Consider the following 17,362-nt stretch of genomic DNA (forward strand, 5'->3'; position numbering starts at 1 on the left):
GCCCTATTTGTTCCAAATACAGATAGCCAGTGAAGAAAACAACTTGTGACAAGGCTAGACCTACAGTTTACCATGAGGGCCAAACACTGAATGTCAATGTCTTGATAAAATGTGCAGATTTGACAAAAGTTTTAAAACTGTGAAGAATGGTAAAAGTGACATAAAATTATTTTAAATTAAAGGTGCTTAATGGTAGTATTGAAGTCAGTCAAAGTCACAGATTATGATTGACCTCCTGTTCTTTGGTTCAGAGCATAAAGAAGTACCTCATGAAAAAAGTAAATTATCTGTGCCCTTATCCCATGTTATTATTTTCGTAATTTCTTACAGTGCTGCAGAGAAAACGTATCCCTACTGAAAGCCATCCCTTCTGGCTCTGATCTGGCCTATCTGCCCAAAACCCCATTAGGCCCCACCACATTCCTCTCCAAAAGTGCCAGAAATTAAGAAAGGAAGCATAGGAGAGGACTATAGTACAAGGAATTGCAAGGCAGTTCAGAAAAGGATCAACAGTATAGTGACTATTTGCCCTGGAACCCAAACCAGTTCATTAAGGCTATGCATACAGTACTAGTTGTTCATCAGAAAATCTGCACCACAAAAGCACAGCTGAACCATCAATAATATATTATTTTGAAGGGTTTTTTTCAGTATACACACTCTCACAGTCTATGAAAATAGCACTTCCCATTATACCAGGGAGTCCCAAGTTTTGTCTCAATGACATACTTGAGCAGCCAGTTTTTGGTATGGACAGGACTGCTAGAAGTTGGAGGTATCTAGAAATATGCTCTCTAGGTCCAGAGGACCCACCTCACAATGGCTTGAGTCTTCCTTCCTGTGTCTTCATAATCCACAATCTTTTCCAGGTTTCTCTTCTACCTTCATAGCTACAATTTCTTTTTAAAAGATGAGAACAACCTTCTAGAGAGCAAATAATCCCTTTGACTGGACCTCTTGTCCACTGAATGCTATATCTATAATGCAAAGCTCTTCATTGCCTAAATATGTACCAAAAAGTGCCACTTCTGTTTGGAATATGGCTAGAAGAAACAGCAAGAACTAACACCAACAGAGGCAAAAGACATCTTTGCACTAGGAGATGTATTTACTGTTGTCAAACAATTCAGCTTCCAAACAGCTGCCACACTGACAAACATGAATCATATGTTATGTTAATTCATTGTAAGTAAGCATCAAACATGAAATCTCAGCAACAGCAGCTCTGGGCAATCACCCACCCTACTCTAATTATCTACTCACAGAAGACATTTGCTTCAGTAGCTCTTTTCTCACTGTTCTGTGTTCAATTTATTCACCAAACACAAAAGGATTCCTAAGTACTTTGTTTCCAAAGCAGGTAAAAAGGACAATTATTTGAAAAAATAGGTTTGATTTTATACAACTCAGCACGGTGGCATCAGCTTGTTTCACCTCAGTAACTGTAAGTAAATCTGTATTCAAATCTCCTGAAAAGTCAATTACAAGCTGCTTATCCATGAAGGGGGTAGAAAACAAAACCAATGCCAAAACAAAAAAACTACCTAAGTTGTATCAGTCTTACAGGTGAATGATTACAAACGATGCTTCCTCTACCACTGAAAAGCTTGAATATATAGTGTTTTTTAAAATCTCACTTAAAATACGTGGTTTTTTGTAACTTCTTTGTTTTATTACCCTCCTCTTTGAAAAAAAAAAATGTTATGCATATTCTTCATTTGTTATGGATGACACTGGCAAGAAGTGCTACTTTTTCAGGAAACAGTTTATTCTGTGAAATGGGTAGGCATGCACAGAAATTTCTGGAAAAGTTAAGCAAGATTGCCTAGTATGGAATAAAGGCAGTCAGCCTTTAAAATACTATTTGCATTAAAGTTATGTTAAAAAAATATACATTGCCTAATCCCTTTTGGCATATATGGAGAAAAATGGATGGATGCCGAGTGTAAGTATTGTTTTACGATTTCTATGGAAATGCATCCTTTCTCATCTTTAATGAACTCATGTAGGCATTCTCAATGTGTTGTGCCTTTAATGCTGACAAGCTCTGAACAGGGCTTTTCATCATATGATTTCACTGAGTTTTGTGTATATATAAAAAATGTAATATTTTGCTCAGATATTCTTGGCATTCTCATTTTTAATCATACTTTTAATACAGAATGATACCAGCACGGTAACTATGGAAATTAAATTTTGCAGAATAAGCTCCAGAATCAGGTGCATGATTAGTTTCCTTGTACTGCTCCATAAACAAAGTATGTTTCAACCTTACTTGGCAAAAACTCTGCCCATACCAAATAACAGAAACAATTTCTATATTCAGTAAAGCTTTGGCCTTCCTCTTGGACTAATAAAAATGGCAACTGCTGCTCTGATTTTGAAGACATAAACCCTTGACACTTAGTCTTAAGATCACCACCAGAAATCAGAAAACATGCTACAGGAAAACAAAATTACTCATTCAGTGACTTTTCAATTGCTTTTCTATTGCTGTTTAGGAAAAACAGGATTTTCTTCTTATAGAAATGATCAAAAATAAACAGAGGAAACCTTTACATTTTTCTTTCTCATTGATAGCTTGCTTCTTAATTTTATTTCACACAAATAACTTGCTCAGTGCTGTGTGATACCATATTTTGGAAGACAATGCAGTTAAGTAGTTAATCTAGATTTAGATTATAAATCTACATTCACTCTTTAATTCTCTTTCAGTAATTCATTAGCCCGTAAAGAAAATTTGCTTAGTAAGAATTTAACCAAGGTATTTCTCTGATACACTTAAGTAAGTTAGTGGAGAAAAGAAAGCAATTTGTTTTATCTACTTGTAAAGGTGTGGGCCTCCTCTGCACATTTAGAAGTGAAACACTCTGCAATAGTTCACTAATATGACTGAAGAACTTTACTTCTATTGTTACCCTTGTTTCAGCAGCGCAGTCGCTTGAGCCCATAAAGGAGGGCATTTAAAATTGCTTTAACAGTGAGTTTCTGTTAGGCTCTCTCATTTAATGCTGCCCACGGATCTGTGATGAGAAATGAACTGATGAACGTTTAGCGTAAGAGCAGTAAGTTGACAGATGCAAACTACTTAATTGAAAGGTGTTTTCAGTCAATACTATGACTAGTAGTCTCAGGTTCTCACAAAGGGAAAATAAAAAAACAGGAATCAGAATAGGAGGCTGAAGATAACATGAATGTCATAGTGCCATTTTAAGGGAGGGAAATGCTTTCATTATCTCCTTGTGGGAAACAATCCTGATAAGATGATAAAATATGAGTTGGTACTCAAAGAAGATACTGCTTACCACTGCTATTGCTGCTGGCAATGAAGGACTTTAAAAGCTGCTAACTAAAGTCCACAAGCTACTAACTAATTTTATGAGTGCACGCTAACATTCCCTGATTAAGTTATGCTTTACGTAAATCTAAGAATTCTTTCTGACTGTACTTTATGCCAGGAACTAGAAGGCAAACTCATGCATTCCTTCCTGGACCTCAAATCAGTGCAAGTGCTTCTGGCTCCCAAGTACAGCAATGAGTACATTACACTGGAGAGCAATTCTGAAGGCTCCTAACGTGAGCTCCTCCGATGGGCTACTGGAGTGAGTTCAGAAGTAATCTATGTCATTGGCCCAGAATATAAATGTTTTATTTTTACATGGAATATTTGTACTTTACATTTAGATCATACTGTCAAAATGATGGAAGAAATTTAATCAGCCAAAGAAACCATTGATGTATTAATGAATGAGATCATCAAACACTGTACTTTAGCAAAGATGAACAGTTATTAAATTTGGTCATTGGACTTAAGGGGTCAATTTAGCTGGTTTAGTGAAATCATTTGCTATGCAGCTCAAGGAAAAAAAAAGTACTTTTGCAAAATGAGTGTCTAGTGGTTTTTGTTGATCAGGTTTGTCTAATGAGAACATTAAATAAGAAATGAAACATTCAAGAGTAATCTTCAAAGCTGCAGTACAAACACCAGCAAAGAAAGTAAATGAGTTTTGACACCAGCTGCGACCATAAATCTTCTCCCGCTGCTCTTTTATCACAAACTGCACTTGCTGTATCACACCAGCACCAAACATCAGAAAGCAAACAGATACTGTCTTCCTATCTGGAAGATTCAAGGCTCAGGGCCTTCTCATTGGCTGCCTAACTATCTAATGATATTTGACATTCCTGGCAAGTGCAAAATGAAAATACATTCACACTTAATGTACTAAAGGCATTAAGGGTGTTTAATACGTATTTAAAGACCTTATCTCAACTTTAAATTACCATGTGCTCACTAACAGGAATTTTAAAACCATGTTTTATGTGCCCACCACTACCTTTGAATTCTCCTTTCTAGCAGTAGCTGAAAAAATTTGAATTTGTAATATATTTAGGAGCTTTTTCTTTTTGGTTAATAATTGATTTTTTTTCACTGTTTTTTATTTCATAATAACTTCATTGGCATTTTTGGAAATCCTATAGAAATTAATAACACATAATAAAGTGTATATAGATTTTTTAATCATTCTTTAGAAGATAGCCTTAATGAGTAGAGCTTTAATTAATTTTGCATGATGATATAAGTAGTTGACAGAGAAGATATTTTCCTACTTTCTATGGATAGCTTTCATGACAGAATGCTATTCTTTTTCTTAACATGCCTAGCAATCTAAGAGTGTGATAAAGAAATACATAATCAAAATAATAATGCTTTACGAGTTTTTTAGAAACCCATCTAGCTTGCAATTTTTGCATGCATTTCCAGAGGAACTGCAGGTTGGGATCTTGTGGAGCACAGGATTTTGAGAAGGAAAAGCCTGTTTTCACTCACCTGGACTGCCTACCTGCAGTCCCTAAATGCAGTGAAGATGGTAGGCTTCTCCCACTGGCTAATGAATGAGCTTTTAAAAGATGTTCCATAAACTTTAGGACTAATAGACCCTGCTTTTCTGTGGATTTGTATCACGAGGGTGAGTACAAACTCCAGTTGGAACAGTTCTTGTGTCTGCAGAAGGGCTCACCTGACTAGAGTCTCTGGTGTCTAGTATTACACTCAGTAAAGCTGTTTCTAATCAATCGACTCTTTTCAGTTTTAAGCTTTCAGCTCCACTGGAGGCATTTTTGCCCTCTTCTGATTTCTCTGAAATTGGGTAATAAATCGTGGAGAGAAGTAATGACAGATCTGTGTCCACAGTGTGTGACTGTTTCATTTCCAGATCCTCACCAAGAAACCCGTGGCAGAGAGAACTGAGATTGCCCTGAGGTCTTCTTACCCAGGGCTGCACAGCTGCTCAAAAGCTTTCACCTCTCCGTTTCTTCCCCTTAGCAGGTGCCTTCCATCTCCTATGTGACACTCTGCAAGGAAGTCCTGTGGAAGCCAGGCATCAACTTCTGATATTTTTTGTGGGGAAAAAACAGCCTAGCTGGCCAGGTATTTTTAGGGCTCTTTATCACTACTTATTTTCTTTTATACAGCACAAAATAATGGGAACATCAGTGAAGATTTACTATAAGCTAGTAGTTCAAAGGTAGCAACAAGCAGCTGGCCTTTGTTTCTACATTCATTTTAGGAATGGAGTGCATTTAGATTCTACTTCTAAGTCTACCCATGTACTGCACAAGGATACAGACTTCCATGTTTTTTGGAAACATGATAGTCTTCATAATTTTAAAGTCTACTTTGAAACTATAACAATGACAGTGTAGATAAGGAAAAAGAAACTTCATGGGGAACAGTCATATTTCCCTTTACTTTCCTCTCCCATTCACTGTCAATTCTCATAACAAAATGCACATACTTCACATAAATATTTCCAGAATACAGCCTCCAATATATAGGAAAGTCAACATTTACTTTTAAAGCACACTGCTGAGAAACCATCACACAAGGTGGGTTAAAAAGAAGATTATTTTAAGCACCATTTCTTCTCCCTGTATTTGGAGAAAAATTGCTTAGTTGATTTAGAAAAATACTATGCTTCAGTTACATGGCACCTATGAACAAAAAGATGAGGAGGGATCAGAAAGCCTGAAGAAAGACACAGTAGGAAGCCTTTACTGAAATGTGCATAGGTTAGGTTGGTTTAAGATGAGTAGTGACCATGACCCTCTGATGGCTGTCTGGCTTCTGACCTACGTGGAGTGAGACAGTTGAAGAAGTTCAATATGTGGGAAAGAGATGGGTCCAGGGTTTTGGAAGAAAATTCAGGTCAAATTGTGTGAGAACTATTTTCCCAGATGCATATGCAAAACTGATTAAGACATTAACATTTAAATTGACATAGAGAGAAGAGACAGGAAAGAGGTTTAAAGGATGCTGCTGCAGAACAATAGCTGGGCAGAAAGATAAGCAAGAGAAGAATGGAGTAGCCCTTGTAACCTCTTAAAAAGTTGCAGGACTAGGACTCAGGAGGCTTCAAGCCTCTGAGTAAAACAGAGTGAAAAGCTATCCTCTATCACGCCCATGGGTTTATAAGGATGCCCTTCAGGTACACTCCCTCAAGAGCTGTCATCTCACTGCTGGGCCAGAACCCTCCACAGGAGGTACAATTAGAGCAGTAGCAAACAAGGAGAAAATGGAGGTGTTGGTATCAGCAGCAGAAAAGGGGTGTGAGAACAAGCTCCCCAGAACTCCTCCCTGGCCACGGAAGAAAAGTGAGTTAATGCCACCCAAGGCAGCAGTAGTCAGATGTGTCCAGGGAACAGAGGTCAGGCTGGCCACAGGCATACGAGAAGAGGAACTGCCCACTGACAACAGGAGGCAGGAATGGTGCAGCCCAGGCAAGGCATGGACACCATTAGGGGAAGGCAGGGCTTGCCCTCCTCAGTGGGGCACAGAGCAGAAATCCCTCCATGTGGGCTCACTTGAGCTGTTACAGGCTCATGGATCTTGGTGCTAGAAAAAAGATAGACAGTGTTTGCAGAGAACCAGTTTTCAGTGGGACTACCTGTGTCAAGTTTTTTTCCTTTTTTTTTTTTTTTTCTGCAGACCATCCTACCATCCTTGTTTTGATGAAATGTCAATAGGAACCCATACAGAGATGCTAAAGTGATTAATTTGCATCATTTCAAGCACGAAGCATAACTGCAAATCATGTACATCCTCAGCTGTGACTAGATGCAGCAGTTCTGCATAAGGCAGACATAGCCAGTGGACAGTTTGTTGTGATGGAAAGTTGTCAACTTTCCCTTCTCCAGGAAAAGAGAAGGTGAATAAAATCTTTTACTATTAGTATGATGGATATATTTAAAAGCTAACAGAACAGTTGAGGAAAAGAATAATTAAAGCACAGAGTTAATTAAAACACTTAGTTTAAAAATTACTGGATATATGGGGAAAGTAATAGACATCTGTACTGAATAATAGAAAATTAAAAGCAATTATTTTAAAAAAATAATTGAAGTAATATTAATACCAAAACTAGTAAAAAAGCAATGGACCTATTTGCTGCTGGGTTCTGATGAGCATACACATTCTATAAGTGGAATAGTATGGAGTAGTCCAAGGAAAGTGGGAAGATTTGACTCAAAGAAAAAACTGTTCAGGAAGTTTTGCTTCAAATGCATGTTTGAGGGAGAAAAACTGCCTGGAAAACACTGCAAAAATTCCTGAGTGGTTTTAAGATTTGTCTTGGTAAGCTTATTGAAGGGAATATAAGATGTAGTGATCTGCAACAGGCAGAAATAACCAGGGTCACTTGCAGTATTACAGTATGTGGCCTCTTTCTCTGAGGAGTCTAATCGCTTAGTATGAAGAGAGAGTGGAGAGGGAAGAGTGTAACTGACTTATGTTTAAAAAATGAAAATCTAGAACACTTTGAAAAACTTTAAAAAATAATAGGAAGCAATTTAGATTCGTTGAAGTTTTGCACAGCAAGTCTGAGAATGCTTCAGAAGGTATAATCTCTGGGGAATATGGCAAGGGTGTTATTTGAAAGGTAAAAGCTATTGAAGGCAATGTATCTCTCTGAAAGACCTTTTCCACATTAAATATTTCCTCTCTGAAACGATATTCCCCTCTAGTTCAAGGCAAAAGGTTGTGAATTCAGCATAAGAAAATGAACCATGGTAATTGAGTAATAAACATAAGTAAGAAAAAGAAAAACAATATGGTAACAGGGGAGAGAGTATTTTCCTCTATGAAGTCAACATCAATGCTTGCTTTTTTACTGACATAATGTTATATGAGAAGATGATCTAAATTAAAAAAAAAAAAGAGATAATCAGACTAGAACAATTACAGAGAGGAATTTGATACCAATTGAAAGCCTTGATCGTACTGAATGGTCATGTGCCTCACAAACTCTTCCAGGAAGTCAATCCTGTGGCCCCCCATCCACCCTGTTTACTCCAGTGTTGTTGTCTAGTTTTCAGGCTTTTAGATAGAAAAAGTCGTATTAGTCTCTGTGCTTAATTACTCTGGGTGCTCCCTGTTATGAAGAGAGGGATTACCATATTTTCCTCTTCTTTATACTTCCCATCAAACAGATGTCATTACAAAATACTGATGAATTCCGCTTAATTGGTGCCCTTCAAACTAATTACATCTACTTACCTCTCACAATTAATTGGCTTTGGTGCTCCACAGCTGCTGCATCATTTCTAGCTATACAGGTATAATTCCCATTGTGCATCAGCGAAAGATTAGAAATCCTTAAGGAGCTGGTGAAGTCGATGTTGTCAATTGTCACCCCAAGGCTGGCTGGGATCGGCCTGCCATCCTTCTGCCAGGTGATTGTGATGGGCAAATCCCCAGAGACTACCACGCAGGGAATGAAGACCCGCTGCCCGATGGAGAACCGTGGGAACTCAAAAGGCTGAATAAAAGGTGGAACTGAAACGAAAGAGGAAAGAGGAGCTGTTGCAGTCACTTTTTTTTTTTTTTTTCTCTTTTTTCTGAAAATAACATAATGGAACAGATATGCAGTGCTGCAAATGTGAAATCAACACCTTGATCAACCATAGAGTATAGTTTAACTAAAAACAAAAATGCACATATTTTGCAAATACCTTTTTTTTCTGGACTACACAATGCATGAGACGAGACCACAAGCAGTGAAACACCCCCTTCTACAGACACCCAACACCTCTGGCAGATCCCTACAAGACTATTGAGCACTTCTTCAATAAATTAAACTGCCCCCTCATGCCTCACCAGAACTTTCAGCAGTGGGATTGCCTGGACAGCCCAGAACAGCTCAGCAGCTTTCAGGATCTGGTACGAGAGCCTTGCTTCAGGTCACAGAATAAACCTGGAAGAGGCTCCAGCTTTGCCTCTGGGACATGATGAAAGGGAGTGTAAGCCTCTCTAACTGCTCTGGGTTTTTATTTCAAGTCACTGTTTCAAGTTTCAAGTCATTATTCTCAGTAAGATTAGGTAGAGACAGGAAGTAAAAGGCTTATTCAGTATTTGTAGGACAGCAAATTAGGTTAAAACTGATTTTTAAACAGAGGACCAGTACAAGGCATAAACTCTCAAGCTGGTGTTTTATTCCTTCTAAGCATATTTTGCTTGGCAAATCTTTCTAAAATTATTTTTTTTATTATTATTATTCTGTGGCTGAACAAAAAACTATGAAAGAAATGCTCTTATTTTCTATCATAGAGAAGAATTCCACTTCTTAGAAACAATTTTTTTCCCACATATTTTTAATAAAAACAAAGGAAACAGTGGGTTGGATTCACTTAACAAAGCAGCAATTAATGGGGTTGCCTCCCTTTCTCCACGTTGTGACTGGAACATTCACTAACAATTTAGTAAATTGAGAATCAGATACCTACTCAGACAAAGGAACTGAAATCTTCTTCCCTCCTCAGAGGACTACTCTAACAGCCAGATCATTGATTTAAGGTAGGTTTCTATCAATCACTCCAGAAAAGACTATAAAACCAACTTTGCAAGCAGTACTCAAATGCTCATTTATCAAAAGAGGAAGTTCCTAGAGGTTCTGTACCTTACCTATAAGAGTGAATTTCCTGGTCTTGCATGACAGATTACTCATATATACTCTGTAGAACATTTGAACTTCTTTAACATGGAAGATTGAAGGATACCCACAGCAGAACACTTATACTACTGTATATTAGCCAGCTTCAGAACGAAATGGAGCTGCTGGCTTTATCTAACTGTATTTCTTTTGTCCTTTCTCCCTTTTGCAAATCTAATGCTGTGTTTTCTCCAGAACTGAAGCAGTTAAGAAGCAGAAAATCTCTCCAAAGTTTTTGCAATGTATACCTGCCCATTGACTTCCCCAGCAGCATTTTTGCCAGTGTCCTATTTCTGGAATGCAGGGATCGGTATTCGTGACAATTACTGTGGTAGTTCAATGCATTTCCTTTTATCGTTGCATATGTTAGCTGCACTTCCATCAGGACTAAGGAAGTTTATCACTAAGGAAGTGACACAAAACTCCCCAAAGGGCAAGAGCGTGTTCCAATACTTGTGTATAAGCACATCACGGTGCACAGATCAGATATTAACTCCACCGTTTCTGGCATAGCCTTGATGCTGTTTGATGAGGAGATGCTATGACTGCATGTAGCAGCCACAGAGGGGTAACACCAGGCACAAGGTACCACAACACATCCTTACAGGCTTTCCCTGAACTCTTGTGAGAGTGGCTCACTGTCTGGGGTTGTGAGAAGTGCTGTTGCAATCAATTTTGTCTTCACACACTGTAATGCCTTTTCCTAACTGTCACCTCTCAAATCGCTAAAACCTGTCCTGTTGTGTTTTTAAAATCTGGTAGATCAAGCATACAGGAAAAACAAAACAAAACAAAACAAAACAAAAACCAACCAAACAGAAGAATAAAGGACTGAGTTTATTTCAACTTTGAGCACGAGATTAACTGCTTTGTCACTTGGGGACCCAGTGTCACAAAGGGAGGCAAAATGTCTGCCTGCCTCTTCAGATTACCATAGCGCAGCTCATGCATTCACATGAGATATTTCAGATCCTTTGTACATCAGCAAAAAAAGGCCAAATTTTTCTTAGCATTTATTGACAAGCAGTTTATAATATATATGGGAATGAGAAATTTTTAGTATGAGACTGTCAAAAGGTTTTGACATAACCTTTTCTCTTGATGAGTGTGAATATCTGCTAAATGCCAAGTGCCCCCTTACCATGTTGGCTAACACATTTCTGCCCAAACTCTTCTCTTAGTTTCTTAGTCTCTTAGTCTCATCATGACTGAAAGATATGCTAAAATTCACACCAGGGTGGCAAATTGCTTCTGTATTTTCAGCTGAGTGTGTAATAAATTTGAACCAATCTTTCACGGCTAAAATTATATCAGAAGTCAGACAACATATTGCTCAAGTAATAGTATGTGCATCATCACTTTCCATCTCCCTGACAAAGAAAACAGGGAACAAGATCATTAGGTCACACTGAAATATTTACCAGAAAATATGGAGTTGTGAAGCCACATTTAACAAATCTAAAATTTTAGTAGCAGCCTGCAAAGCATTTCAGAAATTGGCTAGAATATTTATAGACAGCACATTTTCCCTCTACTCAGGTTTTTAAGATACAGAGGAAACCAATATTTACTTCTGCTTCATGAAATATAATGTGTATTCAACCTGCAGCAGCTTGCAGTCCTGACAAGGAGCTTATTTTAAAAAGGAGTGTGTAATTTAAAATCAGTACTTTAAGAAAGGAAATAGTCTAGTGATAACTTTGAAGTACTGAGGAATGTTTTTCAGCTACAGTATTTACCAGTTTGGGCTGATAAAGACAGCTCCTGGTGACCTAACATATGAGATTTTTTTTTCCTGCTAGTTTGAAGAAGGAAAAATCACAAAAAATCACTTATTAAAAACATAGAATAAAACATACCTGAAGTCAGGCAAATAATTTCTGAAATACAAACCTGCCATATATACATATACACACACACACGTGTCTCTCTGTGTGTATTTATCTCTATCTACATTTATCTCTGCAGTAAAAATTTGACATATATCCCTGACAGAAGAAAATATCAAGCTTGAATAACAGCATGTGGGTTATTTTTAATTTTTTTTGTAAATTAAAGCTGTAGCATCGCCAAACTGCACTACAAAAAAAGTGAGAGGAATATATACTATTTAAATTCTGAGAGAGAGAAGTTACAGTAGGACATTTAAAATGTGTTTAAAATACTTCAAGATGTATTAAAGCATTTCCCTTCCTTATACATAGCTTTGGTTGACCACACTTCAGAGCTTGTATATGTTTTTTTTTCCTTATATTATGCTATTTTATATATAAGATATCACATCCTAACTGTAAATAGAGAGGGCTGTATGTGTATGTGTGCTTGTGTACATGGAAGAGATGTTTCTTCCTCTACCCGCAATGAATAAAGGAGTGAAAATCTCTGCTTCATGCAATGAAGCTCAGTGTCTTGGGAATGGTTTCTTGATGAGTGCTTGAATTAAGTGTCTATTTAAGAAGAAGAGAGCAGGCCAGCCTCATTAGTGCTAATGCAGGAAGATTTAAATTGTGGTTTTGTGCCCTAGCAAGGTCTTCTGTACCTCTGGGAGATTACTGTAAAGGAGGGCAAGAAGGGCTTCCATGCTGCTCTCCATTAGCAGAGGAACATCCTTAATTTCTTGTCCTCCATTCCCTGGGAGTTGTGTTGCAGGAAAGTGCTGAGATGATTCACTAAAACAGAGTATCTTGCAGACAGCTTGTCTCTTACAGCCATCTTGTGAATATAGTGTTCCTCTCCTGTGGCTCTGCATAGTAAAATGAACATCGTCCTCTGCTTACTATTAGAAACGTTTCCATAATGTATTTTCTTGCAACCACACTGTTGCAGGAGCTGTGCTCACAATATAAAGTATCATTGGAAATGAATACTCACAATGCAGGTCCACTGAATGATGCAAGGAACCACCAAACCACATAGCCTCTTTCGTCCACTGGGAGAGCAAAAGCCAAAACTGTTTAGTCTCTGCACAAACCTTAGCCACAGTCTAGTGATTTGTAAGTTTTCTCAGCCATTGATTGTTTCTCCTAAAGTGCTCCATCCTTTGTGGGTCTAAGCAACTGCACAGTCACTGAAGCAAGGCTTTTTTTTCTGCTTCTTTGTTGTATGTATTGAGCCTTATCAGTAAGGTATGTCATTCATCCAGCTATCTGTTACTGGCATTTACTGAGTCGAGCCTAATACCCTGCTCCTCCATTGTATGCTAATGTATCCTGTCTTAAAAAGAGGAAGTATCAGTATATTCTTGGGCGTTTCTATGTGTATGCCTCTGCTGTTGCACAACTTTTCCCTCCACTTGCAGCTTCGTTAGTTACCAAATGTAGCCCTGCATTCAGATATCTTCAAAATCTTACTACTACAAGCTGTGGTACTTTAGCAGGAACTGTCACTGAGTGCAGCAGAACAAATGCTGTGGTGTGTATTTCCCAGGGGAGTTTAAAAGAGAGACTTCACCCTTCACCTTAGTCTCCACTCCCCTTTTCTGCAATGCAGTGCTGGTAGCTCACAGGCTTTCTGATGCTGTTCTGAGAGCTCCTCCAAAATAAGAGAGGATGGAAAATGTTGTGTAGAAACCAAGAGTGCTTTTATGTCACATCTTATCCATCTACTGAACCACCTCCTTCCAGCCTCCTTTGTGAGGGGAAAAGTGCATGCCCTTATCATATGAAGCACCCTGCAAACCTAGGATGGTGGGAAGCTCAGCTCCCTGCCCAAGGGGATGCATTTGCTATTTATTTTTTAAAAGAGAAAACCTTGATTTGAAGATAAGATAGCAGCTGCAAGAGTACATTAACACAACAAGCAGTTACTTTTATTGTTAAGTGCCACCTGATCAAAAGCCTCACTTGTAGGCTAGGTGTTCAGAAGCACTTTCTAGCTATTTTTACTATGCTTTTGAAACCTGGTCCAGAGCTATTGCCCTTGTTTAGCCCCTACGTGATTTAAAGTGATCTTTGTCCTCAGGTAACACTGTGAAAAGTTGAAACCAACTAAATGACTAGAGCTAAAAGTTCTGAATCTAAATGAGAGAGGACTTGAACAGAATGATTTCTGGCTCTGAAAATCACTCCTCTGAGCAGTCTGACTGATTTCACACTGGCTTCAGTTTCACCTTTATTCCAGGACTGCACATAAGCAGCTGATTTCATATGACCATTCTGTTTCCAAAGGATTAATACTGTCTTTTGATTTGCATGCTATTATACACATTGGTTTGAAATTAGGCCAGCATATTCCAGACCTGCGCTATCTTGTGCACAGTCTCACTTTCTATATGTGGGCTTTCCAGCCCCATCCCTGGAAGTGTTCAAGGCCAGGCTGGATGGGGCTCTGAGCAACCTGATCTAGCAGGATGTGTTCCTGCCCATACACGGAGGTTGGATCTAGATGATCTTTAAGGTACCTTCCAATGCAAACTATTCTATTATTCTATGTACTTACCATACGTACCTCCCTCACACACTACTAAGAGCTCACACTAACTTGATGAAGCAAAATGCTTAAAACCTTAAGAGCAATTTTTAAATGTATAAGAAATTATTTCAAATATAATTGACAAAATACGTGACACATACAAAAGAGAGCAAGAACATGCCTTCTTCTAACACCAAAGTAAATAAAGCTGCATTGTAAGAGAGAGAAGAGGACTAGCTTTTGATAATGCCAGATTGATAATATGCAGATACTCTTGAACTCCTCAGCTGAAGCTTTTATTCAAATATTAAGGCTCAGTTCATATTGTTTACATAATTCATAAACACATCCGTAAAACAACTTAAATTGTGTTTGAAAGAGATAAGACTGTGCACAAACCCAGTGAGTTTTATTTTAGATTTAAGTGAAAAGTTTTATACTTGTACATATGAATTCCCCATCATGAAGACTAGAATAATAACAAAACAACTTTAACATACATTTTTGGGTGACCATTTTCTGCAGTGTCAGACGTGAAGTCATTAGGGGTATAGTATATTAGAAGTATACTGCTAGAAAATAAGACCATTAACTGCAGCATCCGCATGACATTTGTGAGCTTTTAAAGAATATAAGTCAGCTATTTTACTGCAAGGCCAACCTTGAGCTGTTTTATGTTGAATTGCAAAAAAATTACAGACTTGGCAAGTCTTACATATCGAATACCAAACTGTTTTAGTCTTTTATTCAGGTACTTGGTTGCTGGGGTTCTCACATGGGAAACATCACTATCAAAGTGTACGTTCCCTTAAATCAGACCTCTGCCGCTGTTCGCTCCCCTTAACAAGACCCCATACCCATTATGTGACATGAGAATGACTGTTAAGTGGATTTTTGCAGGATCTTTTGCACAACTGGACATTCTCATCCATTCTCACCACATGGCCCTTGCATAAATCCTGCATATGATAATTCCAGTCACTTTGAGACATGTGAATAGTTCTTCCTGAAGAAGCTGCAACAAGCTTGCAGGGATGCAAAAAGATACGGGAGAGTGAAAGAAAGGTAGAAAGTCATGTAATGAAAGATGTATCTGAAGGACATCAAGGCCAGAAGTTATATCTGACTGAAATTATTGGCAAGATTCAGTCAGTAGGACAGGTAAGAAGTTATGTCTTAGACACAAGCATGAAACTGAATTCACACTTGCCATAATCCATATCACAGTCTGAAACATAAACAGATTAACAGATTGTTTGATGACAGCATGCACCATGGTCCCAAGAACCCTTGAAAGATTTCTTCTGATGTTTTTTCCCTTTTGTGCCTGCATATTTTTCACTATCTAAACCAATTGTCCTGAACTGATATGCAACGCAAATCCACCAATAACATTTTATATACTAAAAAAAGCTAGATACTTCCCAGGAAAGATGAGAAGAATCTACTCAAATAGTCACAACATTAAGCTATTTATTTAGAAATAGACCCTCAGGTTTGCTTGTTTTCTACAAAAAACCCAAAAGAACAAACAAACAAACAAAAAAAAAAACACCAAAAAAACCCAAATGAAAACAGGCTGGTACAATTTTTTAATGTGGTTTACAACAGATGAAGTGCTGTCACTTTGGCATAAGGCAATGAGAAACCTTCTAAATCAATGAGATATATAAGCTCTACAAGTTCAGAAATGCTCCTTTTGAACACTGCACTTTTTATCTTAACGATGCTGCACCCTTCCCTCTCAGGGGCTTCTTTTTCAATTAATTTCTGTTGGAGAAGTGTGAATAGCAGCAGACTGTATACATGAGAAGTGTGTCCCATGAGACTGATGAAAAGAAAATCACTTACTATTGATGGCTTTTACTGTAGCTGAGAAAACTATTATGATAAATCACATAATTTAAAAAAATTGTGATAATGACTCTATCCTGTTTCTAAAATGCTTTAAGATCTACTAAAATGCTGCAGAAGAGTTGCTGCTATCATTATTTTACTGTCTTGCCACTTGAGGGGTTGTGTTTCAATGGAAATATGAAACAGCGATGGAGTGGGTAATATAACCTCTTTTGTTGTTTGCCAACACTTCTAAGACTACTTTTGTTTGCTTGCAGTTTGACTTTCATTTGGATAGTATTTTTTCAGGCCAGGTGTCTGCCTCAGGCTGAGTCAGTGCAGCTGGAAAATTTCAGCTACAACAGAGGGGCCATTTCAAAGAACAAGGCAGGAGGGTGGAAAAATAGGGACGCAGTATATATTGATCCTACCATAAAATAAAAATAAAAATAATAAAATAATAAAACAAAATAAAATAAAATGCCTTGTGAGAATCTGAAAGTTCCACCTGCCCCATGAATAATAGCACTGTGGATTTCAAGTTCAGCACATGATGGCACTAGTATCAGATATTCCTCCTTTCCCTATGAAAAATCATCACAAGGGTGCTCAAAATTTGCAGTCTGAGCAAAACCAAGTAAATAAATAGCCAAAACTCCCCACAGTTATCACATCCTCAGAAGACGTTTTCCAGTGACTAACAGCTGAGAGCTCCCAGAGTTCAAGCAGCACTGAACACATCATCGCACTACCTTCAGTGGCTGAGTCAGTTCCAGTCATGTATGGCAGGTGCAGTCTGGTGTGATGTCAGAAATCCAAGCAGAAAGATTTAAAATCACAGAAGTATTTTAGTTGGAAAAGACTTTTAAGATCATCAAGTCCCACAGTTCACACAGCACACTTCCAAGTCCACCACTAAAACATTTGTCTCGCTAGTGCTCATGCAGCTGCCCATGCTGAGCCCAGGAACCAGGGAAAAAGTTATTTCCATGTAGAGAGAAAGAATGGAGACATGGAGATCAAAGGACTAGAGTGGGGATCCAGCCTGCACTGTTGGGCATACAAATAGTAGCAGCAAGTGATGGACCAGAAGCTCAAAGCAGTGTCTAGGCTAACAAAAGGGAATTCTA

At 38.1% G+C, this 17,362-nt stretch overlaps 1 protein-coding gene across 3 annotated transcripts in view; it reads right to left on the minus strand.

Moving 5' to 3' along the window:
- DSCAM (DS cell adhesion molecule) overlaps positions 1–17,362 on the minus strand; it is a 495,043-nt gene that overhangs the window by 152,826 nt on the left and 324,855 nt on the right. For all 3 annotated transcript variants that reach the window (XM_051641267.1, XM_051641277.1, XM_051641287.1), the window contains one exon: positions 8,555–8,833. In XM_051641267.1, coding sequence (XP_051497227.1) covers positions 8,555–8,833 — 279 coding nt within the window. The remainder of the gene's footprint in view (positions 1–8,554; positions 8,834–17,362) is intronic.

The sequence above is a fragment of the Apus apus genome, chromosome 1, assembly GCF_020740795.1.
Source record: "Apus apus isolate bApuApu2 chromosome 1, bApuApu2.pri.cur, whole genome shotgun sequence".
Taxonomy (NCBI): domain Eukaryota; kingdom Metazoa; phylum Chordata; class Aves; order Apodiformes; family Apodidae; genus Apus; species Apus apus.